The 24,330-nt window shown below is 49.6% G+C and overlaps 1 protein-coding gene across 1 annotated transcript; it reads right to left on the reverse strand.

The window, feature by feature from the left end:
* Positions 1 to 1,055: 1,055 nt before the first annotated feature.
* On the reverse strand, positions 1,056 to 22,185 carry EIF4EBP1 (eukaryotic translation initiation factor 4E binding protein 1). Its single transcript, XM_045879841.2, has 3 exons — positions 21,977 to 22,185; positions 3,554 to 3,733; positions 1,056 to 1,542 (listed from the first exon to the last, which is right to left on the reverse strand). The coding sequence occupies exons 1-3, from the start codon at positions 22,119 to 22,121 to the stop codon at positions 1,511 to 1,513; spliced, it is 357 nt and encodes a 118-aa protein (XP_045735797.1). The 5' UTR covers positions 22,122 to 22,185; the 3' UTR covers positions 1,056 to 1,510.
* Positions 22,186 to 24,330: the final 2,145 nt, after the last annotated feature.

Raw genomic sequence — 24,330 nt, forward strand, 5'->3', positions numbered from 1 at the left:
TGAAGCCTGCATGCCACTAGGGCTGGGCCCTTCCATATGCCCTCCCCAGGCACACAGATTCCAGCTGCCTCCATAGTCCCTGTGAGGGGAGGGGACTCCAACTCAGCTGTAGGAAAGGCCAGGCAAAGGGCTTGGCCACTAAGGCCTGCTGCTCCCCAAATGGCAATTTGACAAGTACTAGGAGTCCAGAACTGTAAGGTCCAGGTCAGCCATTGCCTCTTGGCCAAAGGCCATTCACCCCCACATATCTGTAATGAGAAACACCTGCTACTTCTCAGCAAGCCCTCTGGCCGCCATTCAAGGCCCTTAGAAATCTGGCCCTTCTATGGCCATTTATAAAAGCTGTCCCCACCCACACAAATTGCCGGCTCTGGCTAAAGTGGGCAATTTGACATCTTGTGCTTGAATGCCCTGGTTCTCCAAGACCACTTGATCTTGGCAATACTGGGCCCCTGCCTCTCCTCAGCCCACTCCTTCGCAGGACCCCAGCTGCAGCATCACCTCCATGAAGCCTCTACTTGCATGGACCATTCTCTGGTAACGGATCCTATACAATCTTTTATACTACCTTTCCTTCTGGGCAAATCTTAGGCTTCAGTGAAATCCTCAAGGCAGAGCACTTGTCTCATGTTTGTGTCCCCCCGGGAAGCTCACACAGAGGGATCAATGGACAAATATGAGGGATGCATAGGTCAAAGACACACTATATCATCCAAGGCTCAGGTTCTTCCCTTGAACTCTTGCAGGGAATGGGCCCCAGAACGAAGGGAACGGGGTCACTTGACAGGCTTGGGGGACAAAGCCCAGAAAAGAAATTGCATCCACCACTGAATAACAGGAGCTAAGAGAGCAGCATAGCTCAAAGCCAGTCCCATCTGTCATTTACTGGTATGCGTTTTACTTCTCTGAGCCAGTCTTCTGACCTGTACAATGAGGATAACAGTCTACTTACCTTCTCCGTTCAGTGTGAGAATCAAATGAGATAACGTATAGGCAAGTATTTAGAAGTACAAATAGTAGTTGGTGTTAGTTATCCATATGGAGTTGAAAAGAGCTCAGACAGGGGCCAACTTTTGGCCCTAGGGCAAAGGTGGCTTTTATTTCCTCTCTTGGGGAAGGAGGGGGAGGGGAGTTATCCCACGCACACCACGCACTAAGGAAGGGGTGGGTGCGCCCCCAGAGGATGGGGCTGGAAGAGCTGGATAATCACTCAAAAGGGCTCCACCACGTCCGATCCTGGCCCTGGGTTGCAGGGTGTGCTCACGAGAGTCACTCCTGTTAGGGTGGCAGCTTCTGCATGAATGGAGGCACATGGAGGTATCTGCTGGTGTTCACGAAGAGGAAGGGGGAGAAGGTGCCCTGAGTGAGGGAGCGGAGGGCCAGGATGGCTGACCCCATGGCTCAATGCCTGCCCAGGATTATGACTCGCAAAAGGCCTGACTGGTGTGACTCTTCTCCCGAGAAGGGCCAGGGGGGCCCAGAGGCACTGCTCGATTCAATGGCTGGTCCTTTAAATGTCCATCTCAAACTGTGACTCTTCACCTGGGGAGAGAAAGGACAGACGGCCAGGTAAGCAACGGGTGAATGGTAGGGCTCACATTTTAGAGGCCAGGGAGAGACGTTAATTTTCATTTTGTTGTTCCTACAAGAGTAGGGGCCAAGGAGAATGGAGGGAGGGCAGGACTCCACTAGGAAGTCCTGGAAACAGGCCTGAGGTCCAGCTGTGCTCTCTTCCCCAATCCTAAAGGAAGAGCAGAGACCGGGTCTCCCCACAGGAGAAGTGACAGTCTTGAATTTTTAAATAATTTTTATTGTTTTTAACAAGAGTGAATGGTTACTTGGCTTTGATATAAATACAACCTCATGGAAGAATGTTCCTTAAACATAAACCTTTTTTGAGCATGTGTCCCACCTTGGTTTAGAAGATGGTAATACAACCTACTAGGTGTATGTCCAACTGCCCACAGAATAGCCTGACTCTGTAGTAAAGGAGTTATTTTGGTAATTCAGCTACTCACTGCCCTCACCCTCTCTCTTTCCACAAAAACCTCCAAGCAACTCATGCTGCAGGAGGTTGTTTTCTTTAATGGAGCTGCCTCATTCATGATCTCCTGGGTAAGGCTGCTTTGAGGTTCTATATCCCGAGATGCCCACCCCGGCCCCCACGGGGAAAATGACCATATCTTCTGGTTATATTTACACAAATACATGGCCCGAGGGTAGGAACTTTGGCTAATATCCTATTAAGCAAAATGAAAAATTATGTCCATCCCTCACCATCACAACGGAACTCTTAGGCCTTTATTGTGGGTTCAGGGTTGGTCAGCCTGGGCATCTCTGGGCCAGCCTTGCATCTGCTATGGGTGAGCACAGCTCCAGAAACTGGGAGGACTTTGGCACACCCGTCAGGTAGTGATGGTTCCACAATGTCAGGTGTGACTCCCTCCATCCTCGACTTCTAGTCTGGTTTGAGGCAAAGAGGTGGGTGGGAAGCACCATGGAACTGACCACATGAATCTATCCATCCTTCTCTGCATCCTTTAACGAAAGGCAGGTGACCACACTGCCTGGAGCTGTCCTTCACACTGCTCCACGTGTGCCCAAGTACACCTCCCCGCCGCCCTCCTTCCCACCGTTCTCCAAGTCTGCAGTGCAAGGCAAGGGCTGCCGGTCAGGGGCTGTGGGGTTCCCAGGGTAATTATGAATCATGTCCTGCAGACCCTGGGTAGATAGACTCTGTTGCTGTCAGCAGGGCCAGCCCAGCCTGAGGTCCCAGCTGCTTCCTCTCTGGCCTTGGTCCACTGCCTTCCGGGTGAAGGGTCAGCGGGTTCCGATCTGACTCAGGTTGTCTGCAAGTGCTTACACTTCATCCTCCCACAGCAAGAGAGCTGAGATGCTCTGGCGAGCTAGTCATGATGCCACACAGAGTGCATTCACACCCACAACCTCCACTGGGGTGGTCGCTCTGATTTAGGGGAAAAGTGGGGTGAGATACCAGGAAGGACCCTGCCGCCCCATGTCAAGCCTGCAGAAACACCTGGTTGCATTGTTTCTGTCTTCATCAAGAATCCACTAGTGGATCCACTAGTGGGTCAATATCCTGGATGCCTTTCTCATCCTGTAGACCTGTAATTCCCTAGAGGGCAAGTTTACCGTATCTTTGATAAGTCATGTCCTGCACATGCACATCATGGGTGTGTCCCAAGTGTGGCAGACACGAGGAAATGCTTCAGGGACAATAATACCAAGGGTCATGCTTATGAAAGTTGCTGTGTGGAGTCCTCCTCATTTCAAACAAGCTCCCCATGAATTACATTACCTGATGGGGCCAAATCACCTCTCCTGGAGTTCTTGGACTCCTTTCATGGGGAAAGTTGGTACCGTTGAAAGTTCTACCGACCCCCCCAGCCCCATGTGTCTGGTCTCTGAGCTGCTCCACAGAAGGGGGGCAGTGACCATCATTCCCCTCGCTCAAATTTCCTCTTTGAAGGGGCTCCACCGGCTGCATATGTTCCTTTCCTGAGGAAGAGCCTGGCCAAGCCCTGTTACTCACCACCAGCCGGCTTATCTTCTGGGCTGTTGCGCAGGTGGTTCTGGCTGGGCTCTGTGGGGGGCTCCTCACTGGTGGGGCTGGTGACTCCGGGAATGGTGGGCAGGTCCCGTGGAGGTGTTTTGGTCACAGGTGAGTTCCGACATTCCATCAAGAACTTCCGGTCATAGATGATCCTGGTACCTGGAGGGGGGGACAGGGACATTGAAAAAGCCATTTCAAACCTCCTGCCTGCTTATTTTCCACTTCTTTGAGGCATGGCTGTAGCAGAGGCAGCAGGTTTTTCTGCAGAAGCTGGACCAAGGAGGAGTGAGGCCCAGGTGCCTGGCGGGCTCAGTCAGCAGAGCATGTGACTCTTGATCTTGGGGTCATGAATTTGAGCCCCACCTTGGGGTTAGAGTTTACTTAAGAAAAAAAATGCAAAAAAAAAAGAGAGGGGGGGAGCAGGCAGACTCAGGACAATCATACCCAATACTACAGAAGGTATATGTTTTTTATTTATTTAAGAGAGAGAGAGAGAGTGAGCACTAGCGGGGGGGGGGGGGTGGCGCAGAGGGAAAGGGAGAAGCAGACTCCCTGCTGAGCAGGGAGCCTGATGAAGTGGGGCTCGATCCCAGGACCCTGAGATCATGACCTGAGCTGAAGGCAGACGCTTAACTGACTGAGCCACCCAGGCGCCCCAACAAGGTACATTTTTATTCATTTTTCAATTCAGTCCTTACAGTACCCTCATAGGATATCCAGAATCTATAACTCCATTTTACAGATGAGCAAAGGGAAAATTGAGTGATTCCCCCAAACTAGTAAAAAATGAGAACGCTTCCCACCTGGGCTTTGTGGACAGGAGTGACGCATGGGCTCCTGCTAAGCCCGTCTCCCCTGTGACACCCGCTCTGATGTGTCACCGCACTCAGGGCTTGCATGTGGTCTATGTTCTATCCACTCCCTCTTTGCTCTCCTTTCCCAAGCTTCACCCCAGGGTGAGGACCAAGTCTGCTGCAGTTATTCACTACCCTTAAACCACACCCAGGACCCACCTTGTGAGGGCGGTTGCCTGAGTGATACCTTAAAAAGGAACATCTTCTACAGTCAGGACCAAGGATTCTTGTGCCCCAGCTGATTTCATCAAAGAACAGTGACTAGTGAGAGGTGATTCATGTTGGGTCCTTGTTTACTCAGGATGACCTCTAAGCACCAGGATGGTAGTAGTAACATCTTCAACACCTCCCTCACACTCTGATTCTTCCTTTTCAACAAAGAGCAGGCCTCAGGCTCAAAGCCTTCTGCAGGCAGTGGAATCCAGCTAGAATTTAAAACTGTCTTGGTGTCACTATATTTCTTTTTATAGTTACCTTCTATTTATGGTAAGTGAATCTGGTTTTCCATATATAGTCATGATATCAAGTTTCCTTTTAATATATGATAGGATATCACTGAACATGATAACGGTATATATGTTATAAATAATACATATAATAAAATAACAAAGACTAAGTTAAAAAGGTAAAGGATATAAAGACAAATACTAAATATATATACAAACAGAAGACAAGGTACAGTACAAACTGCAGATGGAATATGAGTGCCGGAGTTTAGAAGCGATGATTTTAAGACTTCAGGAATGTCCTTATCAATAAACCTGGAGTATTTTCCCCACTTAAGGGCTACAATGAGTGACATTCCAACAGTGGGGATCCATGTCTCAATGTTGAGCACCAGCCTGTGAGCGGCCCCAGGAGAGGAACCCATTTGCACCCCTGAGCTCTGAGTCTGAGTGCATGGGTTTGGGGGTCTTTTTGCTGAGGGCTGGAATATGAGGAGCAGAAAAATGGTAAGGAGATACCAAAAGATGCACTTTCCCTCCTTTCAGGTCCCCGTCTGACTGTGGCCCTAACTAGGCAGTTACCCCGTCTCATGCTCCTTGCCTGAGAGGCAGGAATGCTGCAGCCTTGTCATCACCACCCTGTGGGCCACAGTCCACAGCTCACATTTCCTAGTGGGAGGGTGTAAAGCAAAGCACACAGAACCCAGGCTGCCTTGGAGGCTCTGCTACCAACTGGCTGTGTGACCTTGTGCACAAGGCCCTCTGCTCCTCCCCACTCTGGGCCTCAGTTTCTTCATCTGTAACATGAAGGGCTGAGTGCTTATGAGCCCAGGAGGCTACAAATGGAGAACAACAGTGCCTTCTCCTTGAGGGTAAATGCCCTGGCTTCAGAGATGGACCACTCTTTGTTTCTTGATCCTCAAGGCTCGGCAAGAATCTGCCCTGTCCTTGCCTCCCTCCAGCTTTGCTTTTTTTGTTCCCTATTCTTTGGTGGACAAAGCAACAAAAAAAGCAAAGCTGGAGGGAGGCAACTGGGAAAGTCGGTTAAGTGTCTTTTTTTTTTAAAGATTTATTTATTCATTTGAGATAGAGAGAGCGCATGCACACATGTGCATGCAAGGGGACAGGCAGAGGGAAAGAATCCTCAAGCAGATTCCCCGCCGAGCACAGAGCCTGACTTGGGGCTCGATCCCACGCCCTGAGATCATGACCTGAGCCAAAAGCAAGAGTCAGACACTTGACGAACGGAGCTACCCAGGTGCCCCTAAGCATCCGATTCTTGGTTTCGGTTCAGGTCATGATCTCAGGGTTGTGAGCTCAAGCCTCACATCGGGCTCTGACCTGGGAATGGAGCCTACTTAAGATTTTCTCTCTCCCTCTCTCTCTGCCCCTCCCCTACTTCTCTTCCTCTCTTAAAAAAAAAAAGAAAAAGAAAAAGAAAGAAAGAACCAGGGGGTCAGCAGCTTCTGGAGAAGCTCTTTTTTTTTTTTTTTTTTAAAGATTTTATTTATTTTTTAGAGAGCGAGCAAGAGAGAAACAGCATGAGAGGGGAGAGGGTCAGAGGGAGAAGCAGGCTCCCCGCTGAGCCGGGAGCCCGATGTGGAACTCGATCCCAGGACCCTGGGATCATGACCTGAGCCGAAGGCAGACGCTTAACCATCTGAGCCACCCAGGCGCCCTTGGAGAAGCTCTTTAAAGTCATGAGCGTCCAGAGATTTTTTTTACATTGTGGTAAAATACAAATAACATAAAATTTACCATCATAACCACTCCTAAGTATACAGTTGAGTACATTCACAGGGTTGTGCAACCAATCTCCAAACGCTTTCATCTTGTAAAACTGAAACTCTATACCCAGGAAATAGCAACTATTTCTCTTCCCCCTAACCCTTGGAAACCACGATTCTATTTTCAGTCTCTATGAATTGGGCTGCTCTAGGAACCTCATATAAGTGGAATCATACAGTATTTGTCTTTCTGTCACTGGCTTATTTCACTTAGCATAATGTCCACATGTGGATGATGTGTCAGAACTTCCTTACTTTTTAAGGCTGACTAATACTCCACTGCATGGATATACCATATTTTGTTTATCCACAGACATCTAGCTTCCTTCCACCTTTTGGCTATTGTGAATAAATACTGCTGTAAATACTGCTCTTCAAGACCCTGCTTTCAATTCTTAGGGGGTGTATACTGGGAAGTGGCACCAGGCAATTTTTAAATCCTTAATTATACTTAAAAGAGAAAAAGAGCCTCTGTGCCTTTTGTCCTACACCTAGGGCAGTTGTTTAAGAGTAAGAATCCTCATTTGAGCTAATAAAACCCAGAAACTAAATGCCAGCAGAGGCAGCGCCCAAGACGCCCACCATCAGAGTATTTTAGCTGGGGAGGGAGCCTGCAAGGGGGGTGGGACGATGGTGTTCAGAAAGTCAGCTGACAAAGGGCGCCAAGCCTCGGAAGGGACCCCAAGCCCCCTCTGACTCACCTGGGGTCAGGGAGGAATATGAGACGGCAATCAAGGTAGTGGAAATGTTTCCTACGGAAGCAGCTTTAGCTTTTCAACCCTCAATTCTTCCATCCCTTCATGGGATGCACCACCACACAGCTTCAGCCAACAGTGATCTTCTGGAAATTCCCTCTGTCTCCCACAGATGAGACAAACAACAAAACACACAGTCTCATATTGTCAAAAATAGGCACCCTTGGCTGAAATGCAGTCTACCAGAGCTGGGGACTTGGCCTGCATACAAGAACAGGAAGTGGAAACCGGGGTGGGGGGGGTGCCAAGGTCCCTGTAAGACACTGAGCAGCAATAGCTGGAGGGTGTTGGTCAGGTGTGGGCTCTGGGGTATGTGGGTATCACCCCTGGCAGTTTCCACGTAATACTCTATAACTGAGGGCCTACTCTCTCTCTCTATATTAGGGAAAATGACGCAACTCTGTTAGGCTTCTACAACCAAGAGCATGAAGAACTTCTGAGGCTCTAGGTAGCTTCAAGATGGCAAAGCTAAGACATTTTTTTCCCTGCTACTTCTCTCAAAAATCATGCAAACACCCAGAAACAAAGAAACAGAAGCACATACTCAAGTTGGAAGCAAGTGGGGCTCACATTGGTACCCCAAATCACAATATATGAAAACAGAAAGTGAATGGAGGAATAATTCTAACAGAGAGGATGAGGGTAGCATCTAAATGCAGGGAGGTAGGGGTGGATGTTACAATAGGAAGTGGGGTTCTGGAGGAACCCAGGAAGGTTCAGGAATTAGAGGCATAATGGAAAATGGGAATGGGGCTAACAATAAGGAGAGATGCCCTAGGCCCCTCACTCCATGAGGGAGGGGAAGACAGGGAAATTAATTTCAAGTCGACCTCCCGAATGGTGAGACTCAAACGCCTAGCTCTTCCCGGCTTCAGAATAAAGAGCAAAGATAAAGACCGACTGATGTTGATTTTGGGAAGGGGGTTCTGGATGAAAAACAGCAGCTAGCCACCAGATTGAGCCCACCAGCCTCCACATCTCGCAAAGGGCCTCTAGTCAGTTCTGCAGTACTCACTCTTAAACATAACCAGCCGGATGCCTCCACACATTTCTGAGAAAAACTTACAACATCTATGGAGAGATCCAAACAAACTGACAGAAGGAAATAGTAAAGGGACTCAGTACTGTTTTTAAACTTTTAAACTTTTTGAAGACTTTAAAGAACAGAAAGGAAAAAAGGTAACAGGCAAAAAAAAAAAAAACAAACCAAAAAAAACCAAATTAGAAATCTAGTATCAGATAATAGAAAGTCAAGAAAGAGAGAAAGGAGAAACTGCTAGAAGGAATTTACTGAAAAAAACAAAAAAAGAGAAAAATTTACGGAATTGAAAGAGAGCAGTCTTGAAATGCCCTTTGAGTGTCCTCCTGTGTAATGAATTAAAAAAACCAACATAACATTCATTGTTAAATTTCACAATCGTTTGGATAAAAAGATCCTAAAATCTTCCAGAAAGGGAAAAATACAACAGGTGCACACAAGGATTGGGAATAAGAATGGAATAAACGGGGGCGCCTGGGTGGCTCAGTCGGTTGAGCGTCTGCCTTCGGCTCAGGTCATGATCCCAGGGTCCTGGGATCGAGCCCCGCATCGGGCTCCCTGCTCAGTGGGAAGCCTGCTTCTCTCTCTCCCACTCCCCCTGCTTGTGTTCCCTCTCTCGCTGTGTCTCTCTGTCAAAAAAATAAATAAAATCTTAAAAAAAAAAAAAAAAGAATGGAATAAACGTTTTCTTTCTTTCTTTTTTTTTTTTTTTTAAGATTTTATTTATTTATTTGACAGAGACAAAGCGAGAGAGGGAACACAAGCAGGGGGAGTGGGAGAGGGAGAAGCAGGCTTCCCACAGAGGAGGGAGCCCAATGCGGGGCTCGATCCCAGGATCCTGGGATCATGACCTGAGCCAAAGGCAGACGCTTAACGACTGAGCCACCCAGGCGCCCCGGCATAAACGTTTTCAATGGCAATGCTGGAAGTCTGAAGATGGTAGGTCAATGCCTTCGTAATCCTGAGGGAGAATCCATTCCGGCCTGGTTTTACACCGTCAAATACCAATCAAGTAAAAGTAGAGTAGAGGCATTTTCAGAACACTACAGGAGGAATATTCTACCAAAATTAGACCAAGAGGAAGGGCTTCAGGGAATCTCCTATCAGCAGCTACATGGCAGGTCCAGAGCCTGTCAGTTCCGGACAGTTCTGGACAGAGGGAAAAAAAAATGGACTGATAAATCCAGAAGTCAGATTTTGTGTGTAAAACTGTATTTTGTTTAGTATTTTAGAGCTGCTGGGGTGTGTGGAAGACTTATTTGAATGAAAACTAAGCACATTTTTTTAAAGTAATCTCTATACCCAATGTGGGGCTCAAACTCACAACCGAGATCAAGAGTCGCATGGTCTATGGACTGAGCCAGCCAGGCGCCCTAAAACTAACTACATTTTAAAGATTTACTTATTTGAGAGAGAGAGAGAGAGAGCACGCGTGCAAACACACACACACACATGCGCATGAGTGCTCATGCGAATGGTTGGGGGCGCAGAGGGAGAGAATCTTTAAGCAGACTCTCCCGCTGAGTGCAACGCCTGAGACTGGCTCAGTCTCAAGACCCATGAGATAATGACCTGAGCCGAAACCAAGAGCTGAAACCCAAAACTAACCACATTTTTAAAAAAGATTTTATTTATTTGACAGAGAGAGAGAAAGCCAGAGATGGAACACAAGCAGGGGGAGTGGGAGAGGGAGAAGCAGGCCTCCCGCTGAGCAGAGCGCCCGACGCGGGACTCAATCCCAGGACCCTGGGATCATGGCCCGAGTCGAAGGCAGACGCCCAATGATGAGCCACCCATGTGGCCCTATTAACTATTTTTTAAAAAGTTGTATAATGGAGCACCTGGGTGGCTCAGTTGGTTAAGCGTCCAACTCTTGGTTTCGGCTCAGGTCATGATTTGATGGTCCTGGGATTGAGCCCCGGGTCAGGCTCCCTGCTCAGCTGGGAACCTGCTTCTCCCTCTGCCTTTGCCCCTCTCCCCCACTTGTTGTGCTCTCTCTTAAATAAATAAAATCTTAAAAAAAAAAAAGTTAGGGATGCCTGGGTGGCTCAGTTGGTTAAAGGTCTGCCTTCAGTTCAGGTCATGATCCCAGGACCCTGGGATCGAGTCCCACATTGGGCTCCCTGCTCAGCGGGAAGCCTGCTTCTCCCTCTGCCTGCAGATTCTCCTGCTTGTGCTCTCTCTCTCTTACAAATAAATAAAATCTTAAAGAAAACAGATTGTTAAAAAAAAAAAGTTGTACAATAATTACCTGGCTCATCAAGGGTCGTAGTAATAAAAATAATGCGTATTTTTTAAAAATTTGTGATACAGGGGCGCCTGGGTGGCTCAGTCCTTAGGTGTCTGCCTTCGGCTCAGGTCATGATCCCGGGATCTGGGATCGACCCCCACATCGGGCTCTCTCCTCCACGGGAAGCCTGCTTCTCCCTCTCCCACTCCCCTGCTTGTGTTCCCTCTCTGGCTGTGTCTCTCTCTGTCAAATAAATAAATAAAATCTTTAAAAAAAAATTGTGATATAGCTATACTGGGGAATGGGAAGAGAAGGGTGTACAAATAATAATAAGTCCTCATCTAACAGTAAGTCCAGAAAAAGAAATATGGGGGTATATCCCCCAAAAAAGAGCTGGAAAATGTTAGTTGCTTCTAAAGAGTGGGGCGGGGGGTGGAGAGGCAAGAGGTTACTGCTTTGTTAGGAGTCTTTTAGTAATCTTGAGATTTAACTATTTACGTATATAAACAACTTACGTATGACTTTGACATACTTTTATTATGGAAAAAAATCAAGCCCATACAGGGTGCCTGGGTGGCTCAGTTGGTTAAGCAACTGCCTTTGGCTCAGGTCATGATCCTGGAGTCCCAGGATCCAGTCCCGCATCAGGCTCCCTGCTCAGCTGGGAGTCTGCTTCTCCCTCTGCCCCTCCCCCCCCATGCTCGCGCGCTCTCTCTCTCTCTCTCTCAAATAAAATCTTTAAAAGAAAAAATCAAGCCCATACAAAAGAAGACAGAATAACATACACACACACACATATGTATGTAAAACTCTGATTTTTTTTTAATATTACATGACAGATTAAATTATGGATCAGACCTACAATTCGATGCTGTACGGTTACTATTTGGAACAAGTGTACATTGTCCATGACATATCATGTGAAACAAAGTCACAGAATTGTATGTATTTTATGTCTGATGACCTCTGGGGGAGTGAGATAATCCAGGCAAAGTGAACATCTTTTACACTGAGCATATTTTGTTTTTTAATACAAAACCTCTGATGCATAGGGCATTAAGCAAACAAATAAATAAGGATATAGGGTCAGAATCTCCTTTTCTAGTAAGTCAAGTTAAATGGCCTTGGCTGGAACTAGGTAGACTCTCCCTACTCTCCCTAGAAAGCCTCGGGGGCTCTCTGCTGGACAGGGTAAGTGGAACGCTGAGCCTGCCCCTCCAGCACCTCTCTGGGCTGTTGCGTGCTAGGCCCTGTCCATGTCAGACTTTAACTCCCAACTTCATAGGGTTATGGGGTGGATTAGAACAGTGGCTGGCACAAGATAAGACCTATACAAACAAATCCTAGCTTTTACGACTGGCATGGCTTCAGGTGACATATTTGAGGGACCAGTTATATGGTCAGAGCTAGGACAAATCAGAGGGGAGGGATGCAACCCTGAAAAGGGATTGGGGGGGAGGGGGGAGGGTAAGGCACCCTCTATCCTTTCTTTGGCCCACAGAAACAGGCTTCAAGAATCAACATGAGCTTTGGCATGTTTGGTAAGCCAGCGTCATTCAGGACTTTAAATAAACTTCAGATGTGCACCAAATACAACAATGGCATTTTTTCTCAAGGCATGCTTGTGGTGATGACAGTTTGCTTGAACGTACAATGAATGCAGACCTCCCGGGGCGCCTGGGTGGCTCGGCTGGTTAAGCGTCTGGGTCGGGTCGTGATCCCGGGGCCCTGGGATCAAGCCCCCGTCGGGCTCCCTGCTCGGCAGGGAGTTTGCTTGTCCCTCTCCCTCTGCACCCCCCCCCCCCCGCCCGCCCCGCGCTTGTGCTCTCTCTCTCTCAAATAAATAAAATCTTAAAAAAAAAAAAAGAATGCAGACATTCCCCTCGGGCATGTTTTCCTCACCTATAAACAAAGGCAGTGTACTAGGCTCAAACTATTTTTAAAGCACCAACCATGTGCCAGGCTTTATAGGTAATCTTTAGGGTCTGTTTCAGCTCTGACTCGCTACCATTTATTTTGGGGATCTTGTTATTGGCAGGTGGTCTGTGTGGTGCAAATAGCACAGTGCTTGGAGGCACAAGTCCTGGGCTCAAACCTGGGTGTGGTGTGCCAGCCCCTCAACCCCGAATGGCAGCTGAATTCCTCAGCTCTTACGAGGAGGGTACTAGGGCGCTGGATGGCTCGGTCGGTTAAGCGTCTGCCTTTGGCTCAGGTCATGCATGATCCCAGCGTCCTGGGGTCGAGTCCCGCATCAGGCTCCCTGCTCAGTGGGGAACCTGCTTCTCCCTCTGCCTGCCACTCCCTCTGCTTGTGTGCGCTCCCTCTCTCTCTCTTTCTTTCTCTCTGACAAATAAATAAAATCTTAAAAAAAAAAGAACTACACAGTCTGGGGCATCTGGGTGACTCAGTCGGTTAAGAGTACAACTCTCGGGGCGCCTGGGTGGCTCTGTCGTTAAGCGTCTGCCTTCGGCTCAGGTCATGATCCCAGCGTCCTGGGGTCGAATTCCGCATCGGGCTCCCTGCTCAGTGGGGAACCTGCTTCTCCCTCTCCTCCCCACCTGTGCTCTCTCTCACTATCTCTTGTCTCTCTCTCCCTCTCAAATAAATAAAATCTAAAAAGAAAAAAGAAAAGAGGAGGGTACTAACTCACCTCACAGGAGTACTGTGAAGATGAAATCATGATCTGTCTGTGGGCCAGACGCTGCGCTTATAGCCTGATACGCCAGGTCTCCGTGCTCCCATTCCCCTACTCCCCACAAGGGAGATACAGTATCCTCAACTCAGACACAGGAAACTGAGGCTCAGACAGGCTGCCCCCAGAGGCAGACCTAGCCTGTATTGCCTCTAATCCTCGACACCAACCTCTGTTTAAAACTAGCCAAGCTGCCATGGCTCAGGGGTCTTCTGACTTTTACCTATTCTTCTGAGTATTTGGCCAGAACAGGATGTTCCCTGAGAGGACTGTCCTGAACTCTTCTCCTCCTTCCCACAGTACCCACACTCAGGCTCAAACCGGGGCTGGCCATGACTCCTGTAAATTGACCCCTGTGCCTCCCGTGGCGGAAACATTCTTCCCCTGAGCTGGGGGGACGTGAGACCTAGCAAGAGTACAAGAACAGAATTCCTAGAACTGCTGTTCCCATTCCAGGGAAAGGGAGAGTGTTTCACAACACACTCAGGGGGAGGCTCAAATGCCTATGCTCAGATGCAAGCCGGCAGCCTGTGAACTAAATACTCCGGATCATTTTACATTCAGCTCTTGCCATCGTGGAGGCAAACCCACAGGGGCTACCAGGGGTCTCCCTCCCTGCCCACCACACACCAGGCAGTCTGTTTAGCAAGCTGAGCCACCTTGTCAGGGAGAACATCTTGGGTAGAGAACCAGAGTGTGCTTGGTCCGAGATTTTTCTTCACTTCTGACCCTATCTGCAAAGAGAACCAAGATCTGGATGTTTCTCAGGGGCCAGAAATGTTACAAAGCTCCTTAAATACCAAATGAGGGCAATCAATGAGTGACGAAGGGCCCTCTCACCTGTGAGGCCCTGACATGTGAGGGAATAGTCCACTTTATCTGAAAATAATTTAGCATAGATAAGGCTTTTGCAGAAACATCCAGAACAAAATAGCTGAAGCAATTATTCTAAGGGCTGGCTAAGCTCCTTCTCCTTCCCTCACTTGCCTCCAAACACTTCAAAATGCACCTGTGCAGAACAGGCTAAGGCTACCCCTGGAATTCATTACCAACAGGGAGTGCCCATCTGAAATGCCTCGTTACATAGCAACAAAAACTATGGTTGGAAAAGGGAGGGGCCCTGTTTTCTGCGTGAATTGCCGCCACACCACATCCAAAGTCATTTGCTGAAGCTCCAACCTCCAGTACCTCGATGAAACTGTATTTGAAGATAAGGTCTTTAAAGAGGTCATTAAGTTAAAATGAGGCTGTTAGGGTGGGGCCCTGATCCGATATACAGGTGTCCTAAGTAGGGGGGGTGGGGCGCCTGGGTGGCTCGGTTAGGTATCCTACTCTGGGTTTCAGCTCAGGTCATGATCTCGAGGTTGTGGGACTGAGCTCCCCCTGCCCCGCCCCTCAGCTCCGTGCTCAGTGGGGAGTCTGCGCGTGCATGCTCTCTCTCTCAAATAAATAAATAAAAAAAATCTTAAAAAAAATTAAAAGGACAGAGAGGGAGATACCACAGATACCAGTAAAGAAGCAGCACAAGGACAGCTGTCTGCAAGCCAATGGGAAGGGCCCAAAAGAAACCAACCCCAATGGCGCTTTGCTCTTGGACTTCCAGCCCCCAGAACCGTGAGAAAATACATTTTCCGTTGTGGAAGCCCCCCAGTCTGTGGTATTTTGTTATGGCAGCCCGAGCAAATTAATAGAGGCCTGCTTTCCCCTTGTATTCCAAAGGGCAGGAGACAGAAATCAGCGTACACATACTCACTCTCTTTACGGCAGGAGACCTGGGATGTGTCACCAGGAAACCAAAGCGAGATCTGGACCCACCTGCACCTCCTGGCATTCTCACTCCTACACATTTTGGACCGCTGGCTCAGAACTTGACTCCATGTTCCTGCCAGCACTCCAGAAAATCAAGGATGTTCAAATCGGAGTGCTGGGCAGGGGCAGGTGGGCAGGGCAAGCGTGGGCTCCCCTGAAGGGTGTTCCCAAAGCCTGGCTGCTTGAGGAGGACAAAGGAGGCAGGCTAGCTAGCAGGTAGCAAGGGAAGCATGACACAAACGGAAGGTATTGCCCCGGGGCCTGCTATCACGACCACCTGTATGGTTTGCTTTGGGGAGCTGAGTCGGGCCTTGAAAACGGGGTACAGGATCTATGACTCAGCGTTTTCAGGAAGGTGTCCTCAGTTCTTTCTTTCTTTCTTTGACAGAGAGAGAGACAGTGAGAGAGGGAACACAAGCAGGGGGAGTGGGAGAGGGAGAAGCAGGCTTCCCGCTGAGCAAGGAGCCCAATGCGGGCTTGATCCCAGGATCCTGGGATCATGACCTGAGCCGAAGGCAGACGCTTAACCGACTGAGCCACCCAGGCGCCCCAGGTGTCCTCAGTTCTACCCAACAGGCAATTCACAGGCTTGTGATTCTGGTCTGCTTCTATACCCGGCCTTGGCTCTGCCTGGCCGCACAGCAGGATGGGCAGCTAAGTTCCCTCAAAGGACCACACTTTGAGGCTTGGCCTTTGTGGGAGACCGCCTGAAAATGTGGCCCCATAACTCTTCCCATCCCTGCCCTAGAGAAGGCTCCTCTCATTCCGAAGCAATCATCTCCCCCCTCTTGGAATCTGGGCTAGCCCTGTGGCTTGCTCTGACCAATAGAATACTGCATATGTGATGTGATGTGACTTCTGAGCCTAGGTCTTAAGGGGCCTTGAAAACTGTCATGTAAATAAGCTCAGGTTAGAGTCCTGAATGGCAGAGGACCAAGACGACAGAGAACTCCCACCTTCCAGGTGTCCCTAGCAATGCCCCAGACATGTGGGTAAGGCCATCTTGGACCTTCAAGCCCAGGACAATCGAGCTGCCAACTGTATGTAGCCAGATGAGTAACCTCAGGAAGATCATCAAAGAATGCCCAACCAGGGCGCCTGGGTGGCTCAGATGGTTAAGCGTCTGCCTTCGGCTCAGGTCATGATCCCAGGGTCCTGGGATCGAGTCCCGCATCGGGCTCCCTGCTCCTTGGGAGCCTGCTTCTCTCTCTCTCTCTCTGTCTCTAATAAATAAATACATACATACATACATACATACATAAATACATAAATACATAAATAAATAAAAGAATGCCCAACCAGCCCAAAGAATGGAGAGAAATAACAAGTCATTGTTGCTGAAGTTACTAAGTTTTGTGACACTCCAGGCTCTCTCGGCAAACTTTCAGGGGTACCGACACTGGATTACAAGACACCCTGTGCTCCCCGTGTCCCCGATCATCCAAATGTCACGGGCAGATATGCCTTACTCTTGCCTAGTCAGTGATGCTGGGTGCAAACAAGTAAACAAGGAGCACCCATCCCAGTGTCTGAGGCCCTGGCCCCAGTACTGACATGTTCCGTATAAAGGCCACTTCCTTCTACTTTCTGCTCAATAACTGAAACAGTAGAATTAGAAATACTGTTATCTATAATACTGGTATAAGTGAGAAAGTTCAGGGAAAGTTAGTTCTGTCCCTGGGACATTCCAAGGTAAATGATTTTATATACCCTGCAACTGAAAGGGCAGAAAAGAAAAATTTGAATGTTATTAAGCCAGCTCAGACCCAGGCCTGGTGCTAAAGGAGCCAGGTTACCCTGAGAATACTGTCATTCTAGGAGTCTTTTCAACTCTTCATTTTCTTCTTTTTTTTTTAAGATTTTCTTTATTTGACAGAGAGAGAGAGAGCACAGCAGGGGGAGTGGCAGGCAGAGGGAGAGAGAGCAGCAGGCTCCCCGCAGAGCAAGGGAAGCCCGATGTGGGACTTGATCCCAGGACCCCAGGATCATGACCTGAGCTGAAGACAGTCGCTTAACCAACTGAGCCACCCAGGCGCCCCCCTTTTTTCTTAAGATTTTATTTATTTGACACAGAGAGAGCGAGAGAGCACACAAGCAGGTGGAGCAGGAGAGGGAGAAGCAGACACCCAGCTGAGCAGGGAGCCCCATGTGAGCTCAATCCCAGGACCCCGGGATCATGACCCGAACTGAAGGCAGACGCTTAACCGACTGAGCCACCCAGACGCCCCAACTCTTCACTTTCTGAACATCTGACTCAGCACTCAAAAGCCAGGATAGGAAGATGAGTAACACTGCTGGGAAAGAACTTCCCTTCTGCTCTAGGGAACACACATGTAAACAAATACAGGTGATTCATTTGTCATGAATCATAACGGAGGAAGAGCATGGGTGTGGCTCTGAGACCTGAAAGTGACGGGTTTTCTGTTTGTTTGTTTGAACATGTAAAATCTAGGTGTACAAATGAACATTCTTCGTTAAAAACCTTCCCCCTGGGGGGCGCCTGGGTGGCTCAGTCGTTCAGCGGCTGCCTTCCACTCAGGTAATGATCCCAGGGTCCTGGGATCGGCTCCACATCGGGCTCCCCGCTTCGCGGGAAGCCTGCTTCTCCTTCTCCCACTCCCCCTGCTCGTGTTCCCTTTCTCGCTGTGTTTCTCTCTGTCAAACAAATAAATAAAATCTTAAAAAAAAAAACAAAAAAACCTTCCCCCTGGGAAGCAATCCTCTTTTCCATACTGCTGTCCCATGTCATTCCTCCTCTGCAAGGATATCAAATAAAGACCCATCCGAGAAAATGCCTCACTGCTTTATACCAACAGACAGACATGGTACCACCCTGCCTGTCCTGTTACCAAATTTGGTAATGAAGGACTTTTTTGCTCTTTCAGAAAAATTACATAAGTTGAAAAATCAAACTCTTTCAAATCAGGCCCTGCCTACCTCTAAGGATATTGAAGACAACAACAAAATTTAAGCCTCGGAAGGCAATTAAAATCTCACAGCTAGGGGCGCCTGGGTGGCTCAGTCATTAAGTGTCTGCCTTTGGCTCAGATCATGATCCCAGGGTCCTGGGATCGAGCCCCGCATTGGGCTCCCTGCTCAGCAGGAAGCCTGCTTCTCTCTCTCACACTCCCCCTGCCTGTGTTCCCTCTCTTGCTGTCTCTGTCAAATAAATAAATAAAATCTTAAAAAAAACCAAAACTCACAGCTATGTGTGCATTGTTAGCAAGTAAGGCCTAGCAGGCTGACGACTTGGAGGCGACTCTCCCGTGAGAATCATACAAGTTCTACTGGTTATGGAGGGTGGGGGGTGTCTGCCTAATCGCTTCATTCTATGGCTACAACTTTGATGCTTCTAATTCTGTTTCAGGTGTGTCTCCATCTTCCTAAGTAGCGAGCCAAGCCCTTGAGGTCAGACTGTCTTCCGGTTCTGGATGCGGTGAATGCCTTAGAACCAGAGAGAGCTTGGGGTGCTCTATATCAGGCCCCCCCATCAAAGTCTTTAATGAGGGACAGTGTGGAATGTTCTAAATGCTTTAAAAGGAAGCTCAGAACAGTGTGAGAAGAGAGCCCCTTACACTTCTCTCACTGCCTTAAGAGAGAACTGTCCAAGTTCTCTTAACCTGTCCTTAATAATGAGACCCTGGGCAATCAGAAGACATCATCTTCCCCTGTGTGACTGAGGCCTCGCGACACTGGCTGTGCCCTAGCTTCAGTGCCCAGCCCACTTCCTCCTCTTCCCAGCACTGTCTGTTCCATAGCCAAAGACTTGGGAGCTGCTACAAGAAAAGCTTCATGGCCTCAGACTTTGTTTATCTAAACCAGGGTGCCAGTAACATCTGTAGCCCTACCTGCCTACCTCTGATTAACCTTATCCAGGTACTGGGTTTGGGTATGATTACCAGCCAAGCAACCCTGGGGGCTTGGGGGTCAAGCATCCAACATGGGCCAGGGAACATGAAGGTTGATGGGTGGGGGTGGAAGGAGAATTTCTGACCCATTCGAAGGTTCTGCTCGTGTGTGGTGTCACTGGCCACTTTGAAGCCTCCACAGGCTCAAATATTCATACACAACACTCCTTTTAACAAATTTCTCTGAAGTTCTCCAGACTTCTAACCAGACCAGTGATTTAGCTTGTGAAAGGTTAATGACCACGGCAAGTAAACTGGCGTCTTCAGAGTGGAGATGGCTCAAATCAGCTGCTGTTCCTGTTCCTCTGGGGACAAACACAGCAGTTCCATTCCCAGCATGAGTGACCTGCGGACACTGCGGGAGCTCCTGACACCTGCAAATAACCTAGTGCGGGCACCTGCACAGACTCTCTCCAGACCCTGGTTTGAAGGCTGATGCCAAATCCAACCTCAAGAGAAGTTTACCTGGTTAGAAGCATCACTTTTTGCCAGACTCCAGAGGTGTGAAAAGGTGAGGGAAGTCACATTCCACTAATTTCTGAGCACTCAGTGTTGTACTTAGATCAATCACTGGGAGCTGGTTAGAAATGTAGACTCTCAGGCCCAAACCCAGAACCTACAGAATCAGAGTCTGCAGGGCGCCTGGGTGGCTCAGTCGTTCAGCGCCTGCCTTCGGCTCAGGTCATGATCCCAGGGTCCTGGGATTGAGCCCCGCATCAGGCTCCCTGCTCTGCGGGAAGCCTGCTTCTCCCTCTCCCACTCCCCCTGCTTGTGTTCCCTCTCCCGCTGTGTCTCTCTCTGTCAAATAAATAAAATCTTAAAAAAAAAAAAAAAAGATCAGAGTCTGCATTTAAGTGAGGTCCCCAAGTAATTCATATGTACATTGAGGAATGAGAAACAGCACTCTAGACCAGAGCAAAAGGGTGCCAGGAATGACCTTTCCTTAGGTTAAGCCTCTTTGCCTTGGCAAAGAGGTAGGGTGAGGTTGGGCTTTGGAGGAAGACTCCAAGCCCTGGCTAACTGAGGCAGACCAAACTCGCTGACGTTAGCAGAAGCAAGGTGTGATTTTCCAGGTTATGGACTGTGAGCTGTGCCTGTCACGCTGGACACTCCAGACAAGAAAGCTGGCTTTAGGCTCCTGGCATGGCTAGCTTTCTTCCAGTTGGCCTCAGAGATAAAGTTACACTCTGGTCCAGGTGTCCCTTTCCCTCTCTCCCAAATAAAGACCTTCAAAGGCAGGGAGATTTGTTATGGTTTACCAAAAAACAAAACAAAACAAAACAAAACCAAAAACCCATTTCCCAGTCCATGGTGAGAAGTGGATCAGAGTTCCCTACAAACAGTAACCCTGGCCATGGCTTCCAATCTGACCTGTCCCCATCCAGCAACAAAGGGTGCAAAAAAGAGCACCTGAGCCTTCAGACCTGCCTCAGTGCCCAACCTAAAAATGATCAAGTAGAGATTCACACCCTTACTTGAAGGAACTCCAAAATTGTCAGGAAAAATTCTGGTAGACACAGCATGACACAGAGAAAGCCCACCAAGTGGACTACAAAGACCTATATAGCAGGAAAAGAGAATTTGAGTCAAGGGTGGCGCAAGGCTCACTGAGAACTTTTCCTTTGATTATTTTTAATCGAAGAGAGATTTCCCCCCTCAGAACGATTTCTTGTTCAATCTGAGAAAACCGTGTGACGTTGGGCAAGGGACATGTGTTTTCAAGTTTGGAGCCCCGATGAAACAAGTACATCTATGATCCTTAACAGTTCTAACCGCGTATGTTTTGGATCAAACGGCTCAGACCTCGGATCTGGCAGTGTTTGCCCGTGGTGGGGCCGCTGCCTGAGAACATAAGCATGTGGCCCCCGACGCTGGCAAGGGACCAGGCTGCCGCTCTGCCCGCCACCACCTGCACCCCTGCCTCTCAACGGAGCGCCACTCTCTGCCCCGTTTGGGCCGGAGCGGTGGAGGAGGGTGGAGGGGAGGGGAGAAGGGCAAAGCGGAGTGAGGGCAGCGCGAGGATGGTAGGGAAGTAGTGAGCCACGGGGATTTCATCATGCAAACGGGCGGGCAGGTTTCATCAGCGCCTGTGCGGCGGGGCTCCCGGGCTGGGAGGGAATGCCTGGCTCCCGAGGGCAGCCCAAGGCTGGCCCCCACCCGTGCCAGCTCAGCTTCCTCTTCCTCATACACGCTCAGGGAGGTTACACGGTTCCCCCTCCCCCCAGGACAGAAGAACGTGTTTTTCTGCACAGCCCTGCCCGCGGCGCCGGGTCCCTCTGCGGAGATCCCACAAGCGTATATGGGCAACCTGCCACAGGTGCAGGTGAGGCGCTGCTGGAGCAGGCGAGCGCCCTCAGCCCAAATCCTCGGTCAGAGGGTGCTGGCCCAATGCAAAACGGGGGGTACGTCGGGAAGGAAAAAGGATTCTGCAAGAGTCGTCTACCCCAACAGAGAACGCCCATCCCACCCCTAAAAAACCCAGGCCCGGCCTCTCCTAGCTCCCAGGCCACACTGACCCCACGCTATTCTGCCTCAGAACGCCCCCACATCCACAAGGGGCAGCACACCTCGGCATGTGGTCGTTCTGGAAGCGTGCGTATCTGTTTGGGTAGGGGTACTCGGCTGTCTCTCCCAGGAGGAGGAAACTAATGGAGCAGTTTGCAGCCCGGGCTCGGGAGCACGCATCCAGAGGGCAGGCAGTGGGAAGCGGCCATCTGTTGGCTGCCGGGGGCCACCTCCGTGACCGTCGCTGCCTCCTTGATGCCTTTATTCCAGTCACCGCGCCCCTCAGCCCGGTCGCCCAGTCCTACAGGCGGCTCCAGACCCCTCCCGCTCTGCCCAGTCAGTCCTCCGCACCGCCCGCACCCGGAGCCCGCCCCTACCTCCCGGGGTGGTGCTGAAGAGCGTGCCGCCGGGGGTGGTGCTGTAGTCCCCAGGCGGCAGCTGCACGCCGTCGCCGAGGATCACCCTGCGAGTGGCGGGGATAGCCCGGCTTGGGGTCTGGCTGCAGCTGCTACCCCCCGACATGATCTCCCGCGCGCCGCGCCTGCAGCCGGAGCGTGGCCCTTGGGCCGCCCCGGCCCCTCCCACTTCGCCTCGCCCCGCCCACCCCTTCCGCCTCTGCGGCTCGGCGCCCCCTGGGATTTGTAGTTGCCGCCGCGCAGCTGCCGCACCCGCCGCCGCGCGGCTGCCCGTACGTGCGTTCCTCCGCAGCTCAGGGCGGAGGCGTCCTCCCGACCGTCTCCTGCGCGCGGGTGCGGGCGCCGCCCCGCTTGGGCCCGCCCCTTTCGCTCGCGGGTCCCTCCCGGCCACGCTGGCGGCGGCGGGGTGCGGGCGGGGTGCGGGCGGGGTGCGGGGCCGGGGGCTTGTGTAGGTAGACGCCTCGCGGGGTCGGGGCGGTGTGTCAGGGCTGTGTGGGGTTCCTAGCGGTGTCGGCCCTTGGGGAAGGCCTCGTTTCTTCAGGAGGACTTGGGCGGGATGGTCCCCTCAACCCTCCTTGTACCGTGCTTTAGTTCCTCCGATGTGAAAGTGGGGGGTGATGGGTCATTCACCCCTCATCGGTTTATTGAGCTTCACGGTGTGAAGAAAGAACCAAGAGTGGGCGTTCCATGGCTTGGGGGACGGTGTGGGAGGATGCGTGAACAAGCCCCCCGGCCGGGTGATGAGGGCTAACGCTAGAGCCGAGGTGCAGCCGACAGGGGTTGGACGTCGGTGGTGGTTGGGCTGTGGGGGGCTGAGAGTTGGCCAGCGAGGTTCCTTGTGGCCCTTTGAGTTGGCTACAAGGGCCACACGCCGCCTGCCATTTAGTAGGGCACTCCTTGGACGAACGAATGAATGAGTCTTCAAGGAGCTCTCCAAGTGGGGACAGAAAAATGCCAGGAGGACGGAAAAGCCCGTTGGGTGAGAGAACAGTTTCTGTCATTGCGCCACATCATGCAAGGGGAGAGGAGACAGGGGAACAGTTTAAAAGAGAAATTGGGGTCGAATGGTGAAGGGTCTTTTAAAGTGCCAAGGTGTTCAGACTCTGTCCTAGGAGGGTAGGAGGTATCAGAGATCTCTTAAGCTGGGGAGTGACATGATTAGGGTTGTTTTTTCAGAAAACAATCCAGCTGGAGGTTGTGGAGTTTGAGAAGGGACTCCAGGACAGGAAGACTGGCTGGGTTTGGCCATTCCTGAGCTGATCTCTAGGCCTCCACTGCCTGCTATTGGCGCTGGCCTCCTGTGCCTATGAAGCAATTGAAATATGGCTAGTTCATATTTACAAGTGTAAAATACATAGATTTCAAAGACTTGGCATGAAAAAATGTAAAATATCTCAATTTATGTTGATGACATGTTAAAAGAGCATTTTTAATAAGTAAAATATTAAAATTAATGATACCTGTTTCTTTTTGCTTTTTTAGGTGGAATTATAAGAAATTATATGTATATAATATATATGTATATGGTTCACAACATATTTCTATTGGACAGTGCTGCTCTAGAATGAGGCAGTAATGAAGGCAATCCTAAAGGTCTCAGAAACTTCCTCCCAGAAAACCATACAATCATCAAATTTTAGCTCTGGCCACGTACACAATAGGTCATCCAGGACAACATTCATCACCGTCTTATTCATTCATTCATTCATTCATATTTATGAGGTAAAAGCTAATAATTAAGGAAAGAAAGCTTTTCATTGGCACTAAGGTCAAAAAGAAATTCCAAAATTATTCCATAATTCTTATAATTTTAAATTCCGTTCTCTTAAAAGTCTGTCCTGGCTAAAGATTAAAAAAAACTAAAATGATCTGGAAGAGTAAATGGAATATGTCTTTCAAATGATCCTATGTATATATTTTCTTCAGTTGAGGTTTTTACAAATTGAGCTAAGGTATACTAACATTCTATGTCAAAATCTTATAATTTTAATATGGAGACCTCTCCACATCTTTTTTTTTATTCACCGTCTTATTTAAAAAACAAAAATCAGAGGCGTAGAGAGAAGCAGGGGTTTGTCCAAGATCACACAGCTATGAAAGACTTGAGGCAAATCTAGAAGACCCGGTCTCCCCTCCCCTCCAGGCCTGCCCTTTTGTCAACACACTGGAAAACAAAGGGGCTCATCCTCCTGCCTTAGGAGGAACTGGTTTGAAAGGGGGGTTGTTCAGATGCCTTATTGGATGTGCTTGTTTGGTTAGAGCTGAGCTTCCAGGGAAGCCACCCGCTTAGCTCAACACTCGCAATGATCTTCGCA

This window comes from Mirounga angustirostris, unplaced genomic scaffold (genome assembly GCF_029215605.1).
Source record: "Mirounga angustirostris isolate CCGP_5_RB_7025 unplaced genomic scaffold, mMirAng1.0.hap1 SCAF_2, whole genome shotgun sequence".
Taxonomy (NCBI): Eukaryota; Metazoa; Chordata; class Mammalia; order Carnivora; family Phocidae; genus Mirounga; species Mirounga angustirostris.